At 33.5% G+C, this 16,889-nt stretch overlaps 2 protein-coding genes and 1 pseudogene across 5 annotated transcripts; 2 read left to right on the forward strand and 1 right to left on the reverse strand.

The window, feature by feature from the left end:
* The first annotated feature begins 324 nt into the window (after positions 1 to 324).
* Positions 325 to 1,792, forward strand: LOC145585812 (protein yippee-like At4g27745). 4 transcript variants are annotated; one of them, XM_081642528.1, is made up of 3 exons: positions 325 to 622; positions 772 to 883; positions 1,406 to 1,792. In XM_081642528.1, exons 2-3 carry the CDS (start codon positions 791 to 793, stop codon positions 1,637 to 1,639), a joined length of 327 nt encoding a protein of 108 aa, XP_081498654.1. In that variant the 5' UTR covers positions 325 to 622; positions 772 to 790; the 3' UTR covers positions 1,640 to 1,792. The 4 variants fall into 4 exon arrangements, with proteins under 4 accessions (XP_081498654.1, XP_081498653.1, XP_081498652.1 ...); XM_081642527.1 differs by having other exon boundaries at positions 326 to 622; positions 755 to 883; positions 1,406 to 1,791; XM_081642526.1 differs by having other exon boundaries at positions 327 to 628; positions 755 to 883; positions 1,406 to 1,791.
* Positions 1,793 to 7,684: 5,892 nt separating this feature from the next.
* Positions 7,685 to 8,411, forward strand: LOC145586880 (calcium-binding protein KIC pseudogene; annotated as a pseudogene).
* A 35-nt stretch (positions 8,412 to 8,446) lies between these two features.
* Positions 8,447 to 12,365, reverse strand: LOC145586879 (serine/arginine-rich splicing factor RS31-like). The gene is made up of 6 exons (XM_081643838.1): positions 12,274 to 12,365; positions 12,041 to 12,170; positions 9,718 to 9,830; positions 9,157 to 9,377; positions 8,827 to 9,066; positions 8,447 to 8,689 (listed from the first exon to the last, which is right to left on the reverse strand). Exons 2-6 carry the CDS (start codon positions 12,144 to 12,146, stop codon positions 8,659 to 8,661), a joined length of 711 nt encoding a protein of 236 aa, XP_081499964.1. The 5' UTR covers positions 12,147 to 12,170; positions 12,274 to 12,365; the 3' UTR covers positions 8,447 to 8,658.
* Between the last annotated feature and the right edge of the window lie 4,524 nt (positions 12,366 to 16,889).

The raw sequence follows: 16,889 nt of genomic DNA on the forward strand, positions 1-16,889 counted from the left end.
GTTGAGGTAGGTTATTAATTGTACCTACATTAATAAATACTCGTAACACGTCTTTCTGCGTCCACAAATAATATGTCACATTTGAATAGACCTTATACGTCATTTTTTTTTTTTTTTTTTTTTGTAGAAATTCAGTCGACATTACTATAATCACCCTTCATAAATCTCTTTTGATGATCTTAGTGGCTGTAGAATAACTTTCAATTTTCTGATCATGATCACGCCACGGCTTATGCTTGTTAAACCGAACTAGATTGATCGTTTAATAGGCTAAAAAATTCTACGAAATTTCATTTTAACAAGTTTCTGATAATAATTGATAAATAGTTATAATCTTGATTACCACAACAAAATTCCTTCACCTAAACAAGTAACAATGACCCTTCAATGTTTAAAAATATAGAATTATATCCCTGCTTATCTATACAATTGAATTTTTTAATTCTTGCAGGCTAAACCAAAGTCATAAATCCAATATTAATCTAGTTGATAACTCCTTTGTAAAGATACCTTTTTCAACCAAATTTTATATCCACTTGTCACCAATTATTGATACCCCAATTTTATTTTCCATAGTTGGAAAAAATCCACCTTCATGTGATCACTGCAGCAGAAATTCAGTGTACTGGTTTGTATTTACTTGATTTTTATTTTCTTCTGAAAATATTTTAACTTTATTGTATTTACTAAATAATCCTGCCAGTTTATAATTTTTCAACATTTTTTTTTTTTTTTTCTTTTTCTGTTGTTCAAGTCTTGCTTGTGTTTTAGGTGCAAGAGGTTTTTTATAATGGCTGATGAAGCTGGATTAAGGGCTTATTGCTGTTTCGTTTGTCGAAATTATGTCGCCGAGCATGATGATATTGTCTCTAAATCATTCCAGGTATTTGATTAACATAATTAGAGACAAACAAAAAGAAATTCATATATATTCAAGAACATTGTATGTATCTAAGCAAAATCAAAAAAAAAATATTCCCTTTTGGATTAAACTTAAATCTTTTAGTCTGGAATTTGTTCAAACAGAGAATTGCAGAGCTTCTAAAAAAGAATTTTATGATTTTATCTACATTTTTCACAAATTAAAGAACTTTTGAATTATTTATGAGTAAATGGTCAATATGTATAAAGATTGCAACATGTCTGCTATAACAATAATAACTTGTTTTGTTTCACCAAACATTTTCTGATTTTGATATTATTTCTGCTGATTTGTAGTACTAACCGATCAAAATTGGAATTTGTTGATTCACTTGTATACACGTCATGTGCAGTTACTAATTTTTACCGATTAAAATTAATTTTTAATTAAATTAAAGAGAACGTGGCGTAACCTAGAGACAGAGGGAGTATTATTGTGCGAAATATTTAATTTATATGAAATGGTATGTGTTGTTTAAATTAGGCACATACAGGGAGGGCATATTTGTTCTCCCATGCAGTGAATATAGTTACAGGGCCAAAGGAGAACAGAAATCTCCTCACAGGCCTTCACACAGTTGCTGATGTTTTCTGCTCCGATTGCGGCGAGGCGCTAGGGTGGAAGTATATCAAAGCTTATGAGCCATCACAGAAATACAAGGAAGGCAAAGTTGTGCTTGAAAAATTTAAGATTGTTAAGGACGGTGATTTCTGCTAGTCATGCCAGTATTTTACTTTTGTATATATTGCTTTATATTATGGTACAAAGTTAATATAACATCACTACCAAAGTGGTTCCCAAGTTGAAACTTCTCTAAAGTTCTTACTAGCCCAACTAGAATTTACTTTAATCGGTCTGAACTTTATAACTATTTTATTGGTTCTCTATTTACTAGAATTGTCCATTTTCCTCAACGTCAAATCTTTAAAGTTCCTTATATCAATTGTTAATGTACGGCTTATAATAAAAAACAATAAAGGTAAGTCGTGTACGCGTGTATCATAAGGATTAAGGAGGTATAGTCCAAGACAATTATGAATGACTGAATGTGTTTCAAGCAGCCGAGTTCATTCGTTCCGAAATTTAAGTAAACCAAGGCTTGTTTTTCCGAAAGAGTAACTCCATAGCATAACTGCATAATTATATTTGATGTTATCTATACAATAAAATCTTCAAAAACTTTTGTTTACAATAATTTTATTGTACATCGAACATTTTGCGAAAAGTGACCCTTTTTTCTTATAAAAGTGACCCTTTTTTTTTTTTTTTTTTTACAAAAGTGACCCATATTTTTCACAAAAGTAACCCTTTTTTTTCACAAAATTGACCCTTTTTACCACAAAAGTGACCTTTTTTTTTTCCACAAAAGTGACCCTTTTTTTTTCACAAAAGTGACTCTTTTTTCTGACAAAAGTAATTAAATTACATATGCAAATTGCAAAACAGAGTATCAAAATCTCACTAGTTTTTTTGGTTTTTTCAAAAGTAAACCATATTCTGTTACTTTGATTCGAAATTTTCTGCTACTACTTTGATCTGTTACTATTGCTACTATTGTTACTCACAAAACAGAGGATTTGGCTTCATTACATTCGGAAGCAAAGAAGAGCTTGATGCTGCGATCGAAGGAATAAACGGCCAAACACTCAACGACCGTTAGATCACCGTTAACGAGGCTCAAGCTCGTGGAAGTGGTGGCGGTGGTGGTGGCTTCTGTAGTGGGTGAAAAATAAGTGAGGAGAGAGAGAGGCTCAAGCTCGCGGCAGTGGTGACGGCGGTGGTGGCTTCCGTAGTGGGTGAAAAATAAGTGAGGAGAGAGAGGCTCAAGCTCGCGGCAGTGGCGGTGGCTTCCGTAGTGGGTGAAAAATAAGTGAGGAGAGAGAGAAACTGAAAAAAGAAAGTAATGGAGAGGGCTCACGTACTATTGATTTACAAGTGTTATCGTACATCGGATTTTTTTGAACATTTGTGTAAAATCTTAACCACTAAACCATGTAATATTTGATGTTATCATTTTAACTAAACTATTAGCAAGTAAAAACATATTAGTAACTAAATACAAGTTTATCTTCATTAGTGATATTTCTGTAAATAAGTCAATAATTTTTATTTATTGTGGGTCTCACTAATGTTGATTTATTCACAAAAATGTCATCCTGTTTAGGATATTTTGTTGATTTATATACAGAAATGTCACTAGATAAACGATTTTTTGTTTATCATGAAGATAAACCGAGACTCCCTCCGCTCGGACCTAATAGTTTTATTTTTTATTTTTTATTTTATTATTATTATTATTAAAAGGAACTCCTGATTCTTAAATGATCAGTATTAAAGAGTAGCCCAACTGGTTATATATACAAGTATATATTTAGTGTTTGTTTTGTTAAGATATGGGGAGAGAATAGAGCTGTCAAAAACTGACCCGACCCGAAATACCGACCCTAACCCGTATTAACCAACCCGTCTGAACCCGAAAAAATGGTGACCCGAACCCGACCTAACCCGACCTGAAACCAACCCTAGACCCGAGTTGACCCGAGTATTTGAGACCCAAACCCGAACATTAACCGACCTAGAGAAGACCCGACCCGAATGTAACCCGTAAATTATTGACCTGAACCGAACCCGACCTGAACCGAAATCGACCCAAACCCGTTTTAACCCGTCAAAACCCGAATTCAACCCGACCTGTTCCTAACCCGACCTGCTACAAACCCGACTCGAATTTTAACCCGACCTATTACAAACCCGACCCAAATCAACCCGACTTGTTATTGACCCGACCCAAATTCAACTCGACTTGTTATTGAACCAATATGTATAGGTCGTTATCTCATGTTGGTATTGGAACGGAAATTGAATCCTAACTCTATTCCTTCAATATTTCACTTTGAATTTTAAGAGGTTAGTTTCACAACATGTTTTTAGGGATGAATTTCAGGGACGAAACATGTTTTCCGCAAACTACTGACTTGAATCGAACCCAACTCGAACCCGAGAATGACCCGACTTGGAAATGACCCTACTTGATTATAACCCGCAAATTATTGACTTGAACCCGAGTATGACCCGACCTGATTATAACCCGTAAATAATTGACTTGAATCGAACCCGACTCAAACCCGAGAACGACCCTAACTCGTTTAAACCCGTAAAGACCCGAATTTAACCCGACCCGAATGTAACCCGACCTTTTACAAACCCAACCTAAACCAGATAAGATGTATGACCCGGTGTGACTCGACTCAAGTATGACCCAACCCGAACCCGACCCGCATATGTTATGACATTAACCCGTATTGACCCGGCCCGAGATGACCCGACTCACACTAACCCGACTCAAACCCGACCCGTTTACCCGAATTGACAGCTCTAGGAGAGAAGAGGAATAATAAGTTTGGGTTCGAATCCTATATCCCACTCTTGTGTCCCATTCTTTTTTATTGGTCCACGTCACTTTAAATATCAATATTAATGTTAAAAAAATTGAATAGCAAATTAAATTAAAATTTTACATAATTTATATTCTTTTTTTTTTTTTTTGAAACATACATAATTTATATTCTAGTCCTTATCTATATATTTTTTTTCTTTATACAATTACGTTTAATTCAATCTTATCATTTTTTTCTTTATACTACCTCCATAACTCTAGAAGAAGTGAAGAACCCTAATTTTTTTTTTTTGAAGTAACCTTTTTTTTTTTTTTTTTGAAGAATTGTTTTTAGGAAAATTTGCCAAAAATAATACCACCTTTCAGCCGTCTTCCAATAATGAAACCACCTTTCGTTTATTTCAAAATAATACCACCTTTCACATGGTTCTTCTATAAATGGAACGTGACCTGTTGGTAACCTGTTAAATAGGTCACGAGTGACACGTGTCATAATTTTATTGGCTTCTTTATTTTTTTACAATTTTGATTTTATAAATGAATTTTTTTTTAAAAAAAATCTTGATTTTTTTTTTAATAAAATCGGTTCCCTTACCCAGCCACCTCCTTTCACCGGAAACCACCATCCCCTGTTTCCAGCCCTCGTTCGTCCTACTTTCTGGCTCCTCCTCCCCTTCCCTTCCCCAATTCCGGTTCCCCTTCCCGAAAGCAACCTCCCCGAAACCTTTATTTACCGGAAACTACAAAACCACCTCCCAAAATCCTACCTACCGGAAATTATGATTGCGTGAAGGGGAAGGGGACCGAAATCGGAAAGGGAAAGGGGATGAGGGGGTGAAATCGGAAAGGGAAAGTGAAGGGAGGCCTGAAATTAGAGAATGGAAGGGAGGGTGGCTGAAATCGGAAAAGGGGAAGGGGAATCGAAAACGGGGAAGGGAGGGGTCGAAAACGAAAAGGGAAAGGGGAAGGGGGGCCAAAATCGGAAAAACGGAAGAAGAGAGGTGGTCGGAAATGGAAAGGGGTAGAGGAGCGGGTGGTTTTCGGTGGGCAGTGGTTTGGTGGGGGAGGTGGTCCAGTGGATCGCCGACCAGTAGGGGTTGGGTAGGGAGGATTTTTTTTTAAAAAAAAATTTCAGTTTTTTTTTTTTTTTTTTTTTTTTTTAAAGTTTATAATCATTATTATTAAAGAAAAATATTTTTAAAAAATCTTGGCCAATCAAAAATATGACACGTGTCAATTGCAACTTGTAAAACAAGTCACCGGTTTTTTGTTCCATTTATAGCAGATTGGCATCAAAGGTGGTATTATTTTGAAATAAACGAAAGGTGGTTCCGTTATTGGAAGATGGCTGAAAGGTGGTATTATTCTTGGCAAATTTTCCTTGTTTTTAAGTAACCTCAATTCTCTAATTGCATCTATAAATATTAAAGCATTACAATTTACTTTAATGGATACTCCACGAGAAGTATTGACGAGCAATTTTGACAATTTACCATACGAGGTATGAATTTTTTTTAGTTGAGTTTAATTCTTATTGAATTGCGTATCTATGAAATACTATATGCATATGTTTTGTTTGTTTTTGGTCATTAGGGAAGCTATTAGAGTATATATTGATAATTACTTTTAGTATAAGCCATTACATTGTCAAAATTATATTGCGTATATAATTGCTTAGGTTTTGGATACATATATTTTTTTTTGAACCAAAGTATGTGACATACTTGTAAAATTTGATAATACTTTACTTAATTTTTTATATTTCAAATAGTTGGTTGGCTTGATACTTTGTAACTTTGATCTCATGTGTTGTTGGCATGTTGCAGGATAATGATACACTAGAGGGATAGATCTTATAGAAATTATGGCCTAGTTTTTTCGTCTGTGCTCACATCTTATCATCAACTAAGCTAATCTAGTTCTCAGCTTGCTTTTATTTTTGTGTGTGTTTTTTGCATTTTCAATTTCCTAAAGGTTTTGAATTTACAATAAACGAAGTTGTATCTTTACTCAATTATGAATTATTATAATAATGATTGATATGCTCGGATTATTTTATCATGTCTATCAAGGGGTTCTTTTAGAGTTATGGAGGTAGTATAAAGAAGAAAAAAAATGATGAGATTGAATTAAATGTAATTGTATAAAGGAAAAAAAAATAGATAAGGAGTAGAATATAAATTATGTAAAATTTATTTAATTTAATTTGCTATTAAATTTTTTTAACATTAATATTAATATTTAAAGTGACGTGGACCAATAAAAAGAATGGGACATGAAATGGGAGACAAGAGTGGATTCTTTAAGTACATTATTATACAAGTATTAATTTTTTAATTTGAATTATGAAATTTGGCTAGAGGATATGGTCATATCTTCGATATGGTAGCATATTATTCTAAACTTAGAATACAATCAAAAGTTTATTTTTATGTTACCTTACACCAATATCCAAGAGTTGGGGTTACGCAAGCCATGGTGACCTTCGTGCCTGGAATTTATTCTTACTCGGGAGTGAATGGGAGAAAAAAAGGAAAAGCGTTTAGTCATAAATCACTTCGGGATTTTATCCTAAAATGACTTAACCTTATTAATATCGAGCAATATGGAAATTTGTAGTTAATAACACATATTTGAGTGGAGACTTTGCTAATAAATTAACAAACAAACTTATTTCGATGTAGTATTTTTACCATGTATCATCTACCAAATAGGCAAGGATGTGGAGTTGGCTTGATGGTAGCACTCCCATCTCGTAACCTCGAGGTTACGGGATCGATCCTTGCCTCCAGCATATGCTGGAATTTCCCCCGCCCCCCGTTGTACCCGCCCTTGTGGCTCATATGAATCAAAAAAAAAAAAAAAAAAAAAAAAAAAAATCTACCAAATAGGCCGTTAAAACCCTTCTCAAAGCATTGCTAAGATGAGATATCAAATCGTTTGATTCATAAAATCCATCTTTAATTAACAAGGTTTCATCAAAAGTCCAATCAAATAAAATCTAAAGATTTGACGCCTTAAATTGAAAGACCAATATTGGAACTTCCAACACTTGCCAACTTTATCCTTTGTTTGTTAGTCATGTGAAAGAGATGGATGGTTGAGAATTTGAGATGCAATAATAAAATTTTAAACCGAAATTTCCAAATTTATAAATACTGTCAAAAGGAAGGTTCACAGAAACTCCATTGCCAAAGAGATGATGATATTCCCATTAACCAATTGCCAATACATTTCATGATGCTTACGTTTTAACCAATAAAAATTCCAAAGTCATCTGCCCCACTAAATGCAGCTGCACCTTCCTAGAAACCTGTTAATTCTGTACTCTTCATATTCAACCTGTACTTATACAGTTACAACCAAAGCTATATATAATAATCTCTGAAAAAGTCATTGTTTTAAGAGTATTCCTATTTGTCCAAATTCAAATATTGCTGTATTTGCTCCAAGAGAATGGAAAACTGTAAGAATGGATCTAAGGATGTCACTGAGTATGAGGATCTGTTACCAGTGATGGCTGACAAGCTTGATGTCGAGGCATTTGTATCGGAGCTGTGTGGAGGGTTTAGGCTGTTGGCAGACCCGGAGAAAAGGATGATCACCTCTGACAGCTTGAGGAAGAACTCAGCGCTTCTTGGAATGGGGGAGATGAGTAGGGAGGATGCAGAAGCCATGGTCAGAGAAGGCGATCTTGATAGGGATGGAATGCTCAACGAGAAAGAATTTTGCATTCTGATGGTAAGGCTCAGCCCTGGGATGATGGAAGACGCCGAAATGTGGCTTGACAAAGCAATTGAAGAGGAGCTTCGATCACCCTCAGCTTAGATTAGTGACTTTAGATCAGTTTTATGTAGGTAACATTTTATTACATGCATGAATAACATTTTGTGAATGAATTGTCTATTTACAGTTCACAAATATTCATCCAAAGATAATCTCAGAATTAACACTGCTTTTGTTGGCTGTTGAGTATTTTATGGTAGAAGTTTGCAAAAAATTGTTGCAAATGGTGGCATTGAGTATAACAGTATCCGGTAAGGCGAAATCTAATATTTGAAGTAGAAAAAAAAAACCATGATATTTCACATACATATTTGCCAAAGCCTTTAAGTTTCGCAGAGAAATAGACCAAATCCATTAATATTTCACAAAGATGTAGACTAAAGTCATTGATGTTTCAATCCACAGAAGATATATTACAGGATTCTAAACGAGAGCATAACAGTCGGCAAGTGCGCTTCAAAATTCTAAATTCCTCAGAACTAAATACTTCTCAAGTTCTCAGAGAACAATAACCTAGTACTTCCACATCCTACATGATGAAGTGCTTGAAGCTTCAAGTTCTTGACCTCCGAACTGGTGATCGGCTGTGATAAAGATATAAAGATGATCAGTAAACAATTCATCTTGTTAAAAACTCGGTTAACAATCAAAAGACAATTCACCTTGATAAAATTAGGCACTTCACCTTAATAAAAACTTGAGTACATCGTGAAAGACCTACCTGCGGTATCGAATATAATCAGGACTACGACGCCTCTCATAAGCTGGACCATCATATCGATCATAAACAGGGCTACGAGGTCGACCATAGTCAGGACTTGGCCTACTGCGACGAAAATGTGGACTTGGGGAGCGCCGCAGAGGGTTCCGGCCATAACCTCTTGGACTGCGAAGCCTGTCATCTCTCTCATCATCATCGCGGAGGGCATATTCAACTGAGATTACCCTGTCCAACAGCTTGCTGCAAAGTTGACGATTAAGCATGATATTGATGGCTAGTACTGTAGTACAAATCGAATAATCAACTTAAGTAAAAAGAAATCTTAATAACCTCATGTTGGTGTGCTCAAGAGCCTTAGTAGCATCTTCCTGAGTTTCAAACTGCACAAATGCAAAGTTCCGCCGAATTCGGACGCTCAAAATCTTCCCATAAGGTTCAAAGTGTCTCTCTAGATCCTGATCACGTGTTCTTACTGGATCAAAGTTTATGACAAATAAGGTCTTAGTGACTCTTCCTCCCTTGGATCCATCACGGGCCTTACCCCTTTCACCCTGCAGCAATAAATTGCAAGCCACATCATAAACAGCCCTATACTACTACAAGGAAATCAATTCACATCCCCCATTATTGGAGTATCTACTCTATCTAGTTAAACGGAGAACAGGCAAAGTTTTTGTCCAGCAGAAAAAAAGAGCATCTGTCAAAAGAGTAGAACAAAATATAGGGAAATTTCAGGAACATACGAGACAGAAATGACATAGTATACCAAATCAATAGAGAGTAAGATACTCAGATTTGCAATGCCAAATTACTTTTCTGAGGTCAATAATAATAGTTATTAAAAAAAAGGTACTTCAACAAGGGAAATGTGCATGCAAAACAGTAACATACCTTGGCCCACTCCACTGACAACCTGCGCTTGTCACGGCCGAACGGAACATTGTCAAGAGCACGAATGGCATCATCCGCATCGCGTTCATCATCGAAGTAAACAAAAGCAAACCCTGCATAGAGGAAAAATAGTAAGCAGAAGAGCTAACAAGCTGTTGGTTGGTACTACAGCTATGACATAGGAGTTACTTCAGCCAAATGATAATTTTTTTGCCAGGCAGTAACTTAAGAAAATACAACACCTGAACAAATGTGTAGGTCTGATGCACTTAAGGATGTAGAAGCGTGCAGGATGACTAAATCAAGGTTGGCATATGGTTGGCAATATAAAAATCTAAATCCAAAGTTTCAGACTGTCATTGCAAAGCATTCTTCTCCAATTCATACAGCACGATTTCAGGATAAGAAGCATGACAAGACATAAATCATTGAGCCCGGAATGATGAAATGTGGTGTGCATGGCATGATTTGACTGAGCCAAGGATGATCATTCTTGTAAAAAAGATAACTCAAAGCAGTGTAGAGTGAAGGATGGATGATCAGGTTGAAGAAAATGCAGTACATTTCCATCTGATTTGTGGAAAGCACACAAGCACGAAAGCTTCCTTTCCATTAGAAGGAATTTGTGCAGTGTTGTAGAAAGTGTTGTAGAATCCAGATGGAAGCTCAGATTCCTGCGTGAAAAGAAACACTTAATATGGAGTATATCTCCAAACAAACTGTATACTTGCGGCTGACATCAATCCTGCCCCAGTGGAAGACTGAACATTTACACCATAATATAATATTATAATCTATTCAGCCATACTCAAGAGTCAAAGGATAGATGTAACTATGCCAGTATTTCAAGTAAAGGATGCTGTTTTTTATGTATATAATTATATTGTAATAGAAAAGGTCAATATAATGCTATACTACTACAGTTCAGAATAGTAAAACATTATCATAATTAGGGCTAAGTTTAGTATGCAAGCCTAATGGTCCAGACAACAAAGAAACTACGCCGACTACATATAGACTCCCTCATCATAAATTATAAAGCTAAGATGAGAATTCAAAGAGTAAATTCCCATGTAGGGCCACATTCATAATTCACCCTATATATCAAAATAAAGCTCCAAGCATCAATAAAAAGAGCCAGATAATCAACAACTATGAGCAAAAGAAACTGGAACTTGAATAGCCAATGACGAATATGATGGTTAGACTTTTATATGACACATATTATGCTCATATGTTTTACTAGAAGTCTAGAAGTACTGGCCAAATTTCCACAAATGCACATTTACACAAGTGTGAAATTTAAATAACTAACCTATCGTACACTAAGTTACCCTAACTCTCCATTGGTAAACATCATATTCATAAAAATTCAAAATGAGTATTAGACAATACCCACAGAAGCACTAGGGCGCAAGTTTGAAAATTGAAACAGGTAGGTTAACATAAACTAGGTTGCTCCAACCCTGTACGCCATCACAGCCTCTGAAGTACTTGTGCTGGAAATTTGACACTGTGCTATAGGCAGAAAATACATGCCAATATGCCAGAGTGCCAGACTTCAAAAACTTCAGCGAGCCATAAAATCAGCTAGCCATACACTAATTATGCTCATAAATAGGAATCAGATAATGCTTTGACAAGAATGAACAAACACTTGAGCATGTCCTGATAACCTCGTGACTGCATCCACTCAAAGTATAATCCCCAGGGCCTAAATCTTGAGCCATGGTGTTTCAAACACTTGGATATGTATTCGTAAATGATACTACTACACTTCATAAAAGTACCAATAACTACAAGTAAATACGAACTCTTTAAGCAGCAATTATAAAATTCATGTGCCACATTGCCAACATGCAAATGATTCAGTGAAACTACTGAAAATTCTACCACAGTAAGCATATTTGCATGCGTGATGGCAATCTCAGGACTAAAACCAAAACATTAGATCTAATAGACCACTTCTACCAGCAGTCACGAGAACTCGACTCGAACATTCCAATGTAGCACACAACACAAACATTAAACACCAGCAGGTCAAGGTGAAAGCTTAAACTAAGCTCAAATTAAAATAGTCTAATTTCAGTAAAACAGCAATAATTTATCAAATAAAAAGCCACATTACTCCATACATTTCCGTTTCTCAGGATTGAAAGTTTGAAACCAAAATTAAACGTGAATTCAACGAACTAAGTCACAAATAAAATTAAAAAATAGTAGAAGAAATTTCGGAGATTCAAACTGCAAAAGAATTGACAAAATAAAGGGAAAATTGACACACAAACAAAAAAAAAAAAAAAAAAAAGTGAAATGAAATTACCAGATTTCATATCAACACGTTCAACTCTGCCATACTTGGAGAAAAGTCGCTCAAGATCAGTTTGACGAGTACTGTACTCGAAATTTCCAACGAAAACAGGCCTCATCGTTCGTCGATTGAAATGCTAAAACTGCAGAAATTATCCGCAAAATTGGTTAACTAAACATCGATAAAACTCAAATTACAGTCAAAATCATAGATTTTTCATACTAGCAAACGTTAATTTAGCGTACCTTGGAAAAATTGAATGGAAGATGAATTGAGAGAAAAACCCTAATTGCAAATAGTTGTTACTCCGTAGCTGTTTAGGGGAAAAAGAGTTTAAGAAATGTTGGACGAGTGATGACGTTAGTTAAATAGGCCTGCGAAAAAAAAAGCCCAAATTTCCCACCGACCTGTAATAATTGTTGGATTAAGAGTTTTTTTTTTTTTTTTTTTGACAGGAGATTAAGAGTTAATTTTTGCCAATAAGGTTTGTTTAGTCTCCTTAATTTTTAACATGTGTAAAATGGACTTAGATTTTTATTCATCTGAATTTATCGCATTTTATTTGAAGGAGACATTAATGTATGCCCGTACTACTCGGAACATTGATGATGCAGAAGGTTAAAGGTCTGTTTGATTTACTGAACTAAGATGAAGTGAACTGAATTGTTTATGAGAAAAGAAAATTAGAAAATGAACTGAAATTAAGCTGAAAAGAACAGGTCCCAAGTTATGTTATATTTACCTTTGTTTTTTTTTTTAAAAAAAAAAAAACACGTATTCTCTTTTAGGTAGTTTATTTTTAATTGACACGTTTTTTTTTTTTTTTTGGTAAGTTTTATACCTTGTTTTTTTTAGTACAGCCCACTCACTTTATTATTTTTTCACCTCTCTTTAATATGGGTGTCTAAATTAAATGCGTCAACTAAAATAGAAACGGATGAAATATATGTGCAATTAAAATTAAAGTGAATTTTGACAAATTTACCATGAGTCTATTTAAGAGTCATGAGCCTGCATGATTTAATATGTTTTTAATTTCAAGCTCAAACTAGACCTTTTTTAAAAACATTTATTATTGCATGAGTCTTGTTAAAGATTCTATTCAAACCATTACTCGAAATTAGGGATAAACACACCGTCATGCTTGATTTACATGAGTTATTACTGCCTTTGATGGTCATTGACTCATTTGTGCAACTTATCTTTGCCCTATATTCTCAGGATGATTCTATGGTGTCATTCTTAAAAAATGACACCATAACATGACGAGGTGTCATGTTATGATTGAGCGAATTTTGACTTATTTTTAAATACCTAAATATACAATACATGTATGTATAATTGTGAATACGTGTATTTTTTTATAGAATACGTAATTATAGTTTTTAAAAATCTATTTTAAACTTAATTAATTCATTTTCAAAAATTAAATTAGAATTACAATTTAGTAAAAATAAATTCATCATTGTTCTTCGTTGTTCTTCATTCCGTCCACAATTCCGACCACAATTCCGACCACAATTCCGACCAAAATTCCGACCACAACTCCGACCACAATTCCGACTAAATTTCGACCAAATTCTGACCAAAATCCCGTCCAAAACCCCATCCAATTTCGGGTATAAATTTCGTTTAGGGTTTGATTGATGATTTTGATTGATATAAAAATTACTTTATTTGATAGTTTTGAGAATGGAAAAAGCCTTAGTCGTGTGTAATATGATGATGTGAAATGCTTAATTTCTTGTTTTTTTAACGTCAATGGATAACGAGGGTTTGCTCTTCAGTTTAGAATTCGAGTTTGTTTTTTCTTTTTCGAACTGTTTGATCCAAAATTTTCATTTGCGATTTTTGTAATATGTTTGTGGTTAGGTAATTACCTGTATGTAGTTAGGTCATTACATTTATTTATGTAGGTCATTATCGTAAATATTTAGCTATAATTAATTAGGTTATTACCAATTGCGTTTAGTAATCATAATTTTACGATAATCATATAACAAAAAAAATGATTTAAGGAATTTTTATCTTATCATTTTTGCAAAAAATATTTATGGTATCATTATCTTATTGTATCTTGAATAAAATATTTTTGAAATTTTTATCATAACATTTTAGCAAAAAAATATTTATGAGATTATTATCTTATTATAATTTGGAAACAATATTTTTGAAATATTGGGCATATAATTTAGTGGCTATAGTTTTGGGATATTCCTAAATTAGTATATTGTTCTTTATCAAATCCTGCCATGTTCTTAAGTAGAGTTTTACTTATTTTTCTTTTTTCACGTTCAATTGTGGAATCATAAGTCCTTCGATCAAAGTTGGTACTGCTGAACTCCAATCATGGTCAAGAACACATATGTAAGTGTGCTCACCTAACTGACTTTTTATCTTATTAAAAAAAATAAATTACATAATCATACTTGCAATTTCATTTATAACATGATTTTTAAACATAATAAAAGTAATTGATTTCTAAGGATTGGGTAACAGACAAACTCTATTTTTTTGTAGGGTGTGTATATAAATATTTATTTCTCATAGGCTTGTAATTTTCAAATTTTAATTGTATTTTTTTCGCAAACCCTGTTTGATTCGGAGAAGTGATGTGCGAATTTGGTATTCATCTGTTTGTGATTTTGGCATTTACCTGTATTCAAATTGGTCATTACCTAAAACATTTTTTTTGTTTTTTTTAATTGGATTCCGCTTGTGGTTAAGGCATCCATCTTTCGTTAATCTGGTCATTACCATGTCAGTTAATGTTATTTTGTAATTGGAATTTGCTTCTACAATAGGCATTTATTTGAATTTAGTTTTGGCAGTATCTTTTTTTTTTTTAATAGAATTTTGGCATTCCCTAACAATTTAGTTATAATTTTTAATTGGACAGAAAAAGAAAAAAAATGAAGCCGAGGAGGATGTGAATAAAATTCGTTCACAAATGTCCAACTTGGAGAACGATGTCAAAGAAATGCGATCTTCAATTGAGTCTTCATTGACGAACTTTTTTGTATGAATCTGCAAGATGCGCCTTTGCCTCTATTGTCCATCTATGAAGAATGCAACCCTGTGGTAACTCCACCATGTTAGAATATTTCATCACTGCAAACATATGTCGACAAGGGATACCTACTGAATCCAACTTTGTGCAACAGCAAGCCATCCGTTCTAACTTTAAATTGTGACAAACAACATATTCACAATCTTTCCTCACACAATCATTTAACCAATACATAATTGTAGGACCATCGGGATGGTCCTTTCTTTCCTGCTTCTGAATTACAATGTGCATAGTCGTGGTATCAAGCGTGGCCGTCGACGACAGCGGGAACGTGAAGAATTCAATGATTAAGATAATTAGAAGATATAATATGTTTAAATGACTTAATTTGTAATTACCTTTTGGGTCCTTTCTTATTATGGTTTGACTTTTGCAACTTATCTAAACAACATTGAATATCCCGCATAAATATTTTGGTTTTTTTTTTTTTCTTGCTTGAACTCGGTTTGTGTAGCTCTGCTTTTGACAGGTATTAAAGACACTACATATATTACCCCAATATATATTTGCAGAGTTGTCTTATTTAAAAATTGTTTTTCTATTTAAATTGTTAATCTTATATAATTGTGTATGTGTACGTTTGTTGATTTTATTTAGGAAATCAAATATTATTATATTAAATCTATTCAAATGTAATAAATGATCTATAGCTGAAAAAACGAAAGTATATAATTTTTTAAACAAGAATTTTGTGATGGTGCATATTGAGATGAGTGAATGACTAAATGAGCCGGTTGGGAGTTGGTCAAAGATATTGTAGTTTAAATCTGAAGACTAACGAAATTCTAGGAATTTTATTTTACAAATTCAATAAGGGCTTCAACTCAAAAATATTCAAAAATGGCTTAAAAATTTTCAATTAAATACTGCTTTTAGTTTCAAATTCTTAGAAGGGTTTTTATAAACGGAAAATGAAAATGAAGGGATTTGTTTTAGAACAAAATTTTATGAGGGGGTTATTAAACAAATAAAAATAAAATTGAATTTATATTATGACCTATAATAGAAAAGGTTAATACTTTGAAATATCATGCTACCTTATTTTTTAAAATAGGTACATACATACATACATACATACATACATACATACATACATACATACATACATATATATATATATATATATATATATATGAAACTAGTTTCAGTCTACATTATTCAAAATAAAATGTAAGAAAAATATACGTGACCTATGTAACTAGTTAAATTAAAACATATGTTACATACAAATCTTATCTGAAAATTAGTTTGCCGTTGGAGTTGGATTGGAGTAGGGCTAATGTAGATTAATATATGTGATCTGTAATAATATTTATTGAAAAAAGAACGAGTATAAATGAACAATGCCGATCAATAACTTACCCGGGTTCAAGCTCGGTTTAAGCTTAGCTTGTTCAAGTTCTCATATAAAATTTCGGGATCGTTCATGGACTCGCCTTAGTTAAATGAACATGAACATACCCAAGGTAATCCTCGGCTTAGTTAATATACACCTCTATCCCGTTGTTTCATAATACTCGCAAATCTTTCTGTTTTCATCCGTTTAGTAATAATTGCAATATTTTCTTATTTCGTAATGACCTATAATTACTTTCTATTTCTATCAACCCCACTTAGACTATTTAAAATTACTACATTTCTTTCTCTTACTAACAATTAAATATATCTCTATTAACCATATTTTATATCAAATAATTCTACTTCTAGTCACAACCCTATAATTTTTCAAAAACTTTAGCCAACACCACATTTGCGATTATTATGAAACATATGGAGTATTTATTTTCTAAC

Source organism: Chenopodium album, chromosome 16 (assembly GCF_948465745.1).
Source record: "Chenopodium album chromosome 16, dcCheAlbu1.1, whole genome shotgun sequence".
NCBI classification, from domain to species: Eukaryota; Viridiplantae; Streptophyta; class Magnoliopsida; order Caryophyllales; family Amaranthaceae; genus Chenopodium; species Chenopodium album.

Coding starts and splice junctions, on each gene's coding strand:
- LOC145585812 (XM_081642528.1), top strand. CDS start 791: ATGGCTGATGAAGCTGGATTAAGGGCTTATTGCTGTTTCGTTTGTCGA. Junction 884..1,405: donor TTGTCTCTAAATCATTCCAG/GTATTTGATTAA, acceptor TGTTTAAATTAG/GCACATACAGGGAGGGCATA.
- LOC145586879 (XM_081643838.1), bottom strand. CDS start 12,146: ATGAGGCCTGTTTTCGTTGGAAATTTCGAGTACAGTACTCGTCAAACT. Junction 9,067..9,156: donor CTTGAGCACACCAACATGAG/GTTATTAAGATT, acceptor TCAACTTTGCAG/CAAGCTGTTGGACAGGGTAA. Junction 8,690..8,826: donor GATTATATTCGATACCGCAG/GTAGGTCTTTCA, acceptor TCTTTATCACAG/CCGATCACCAGTTCGGAGGT.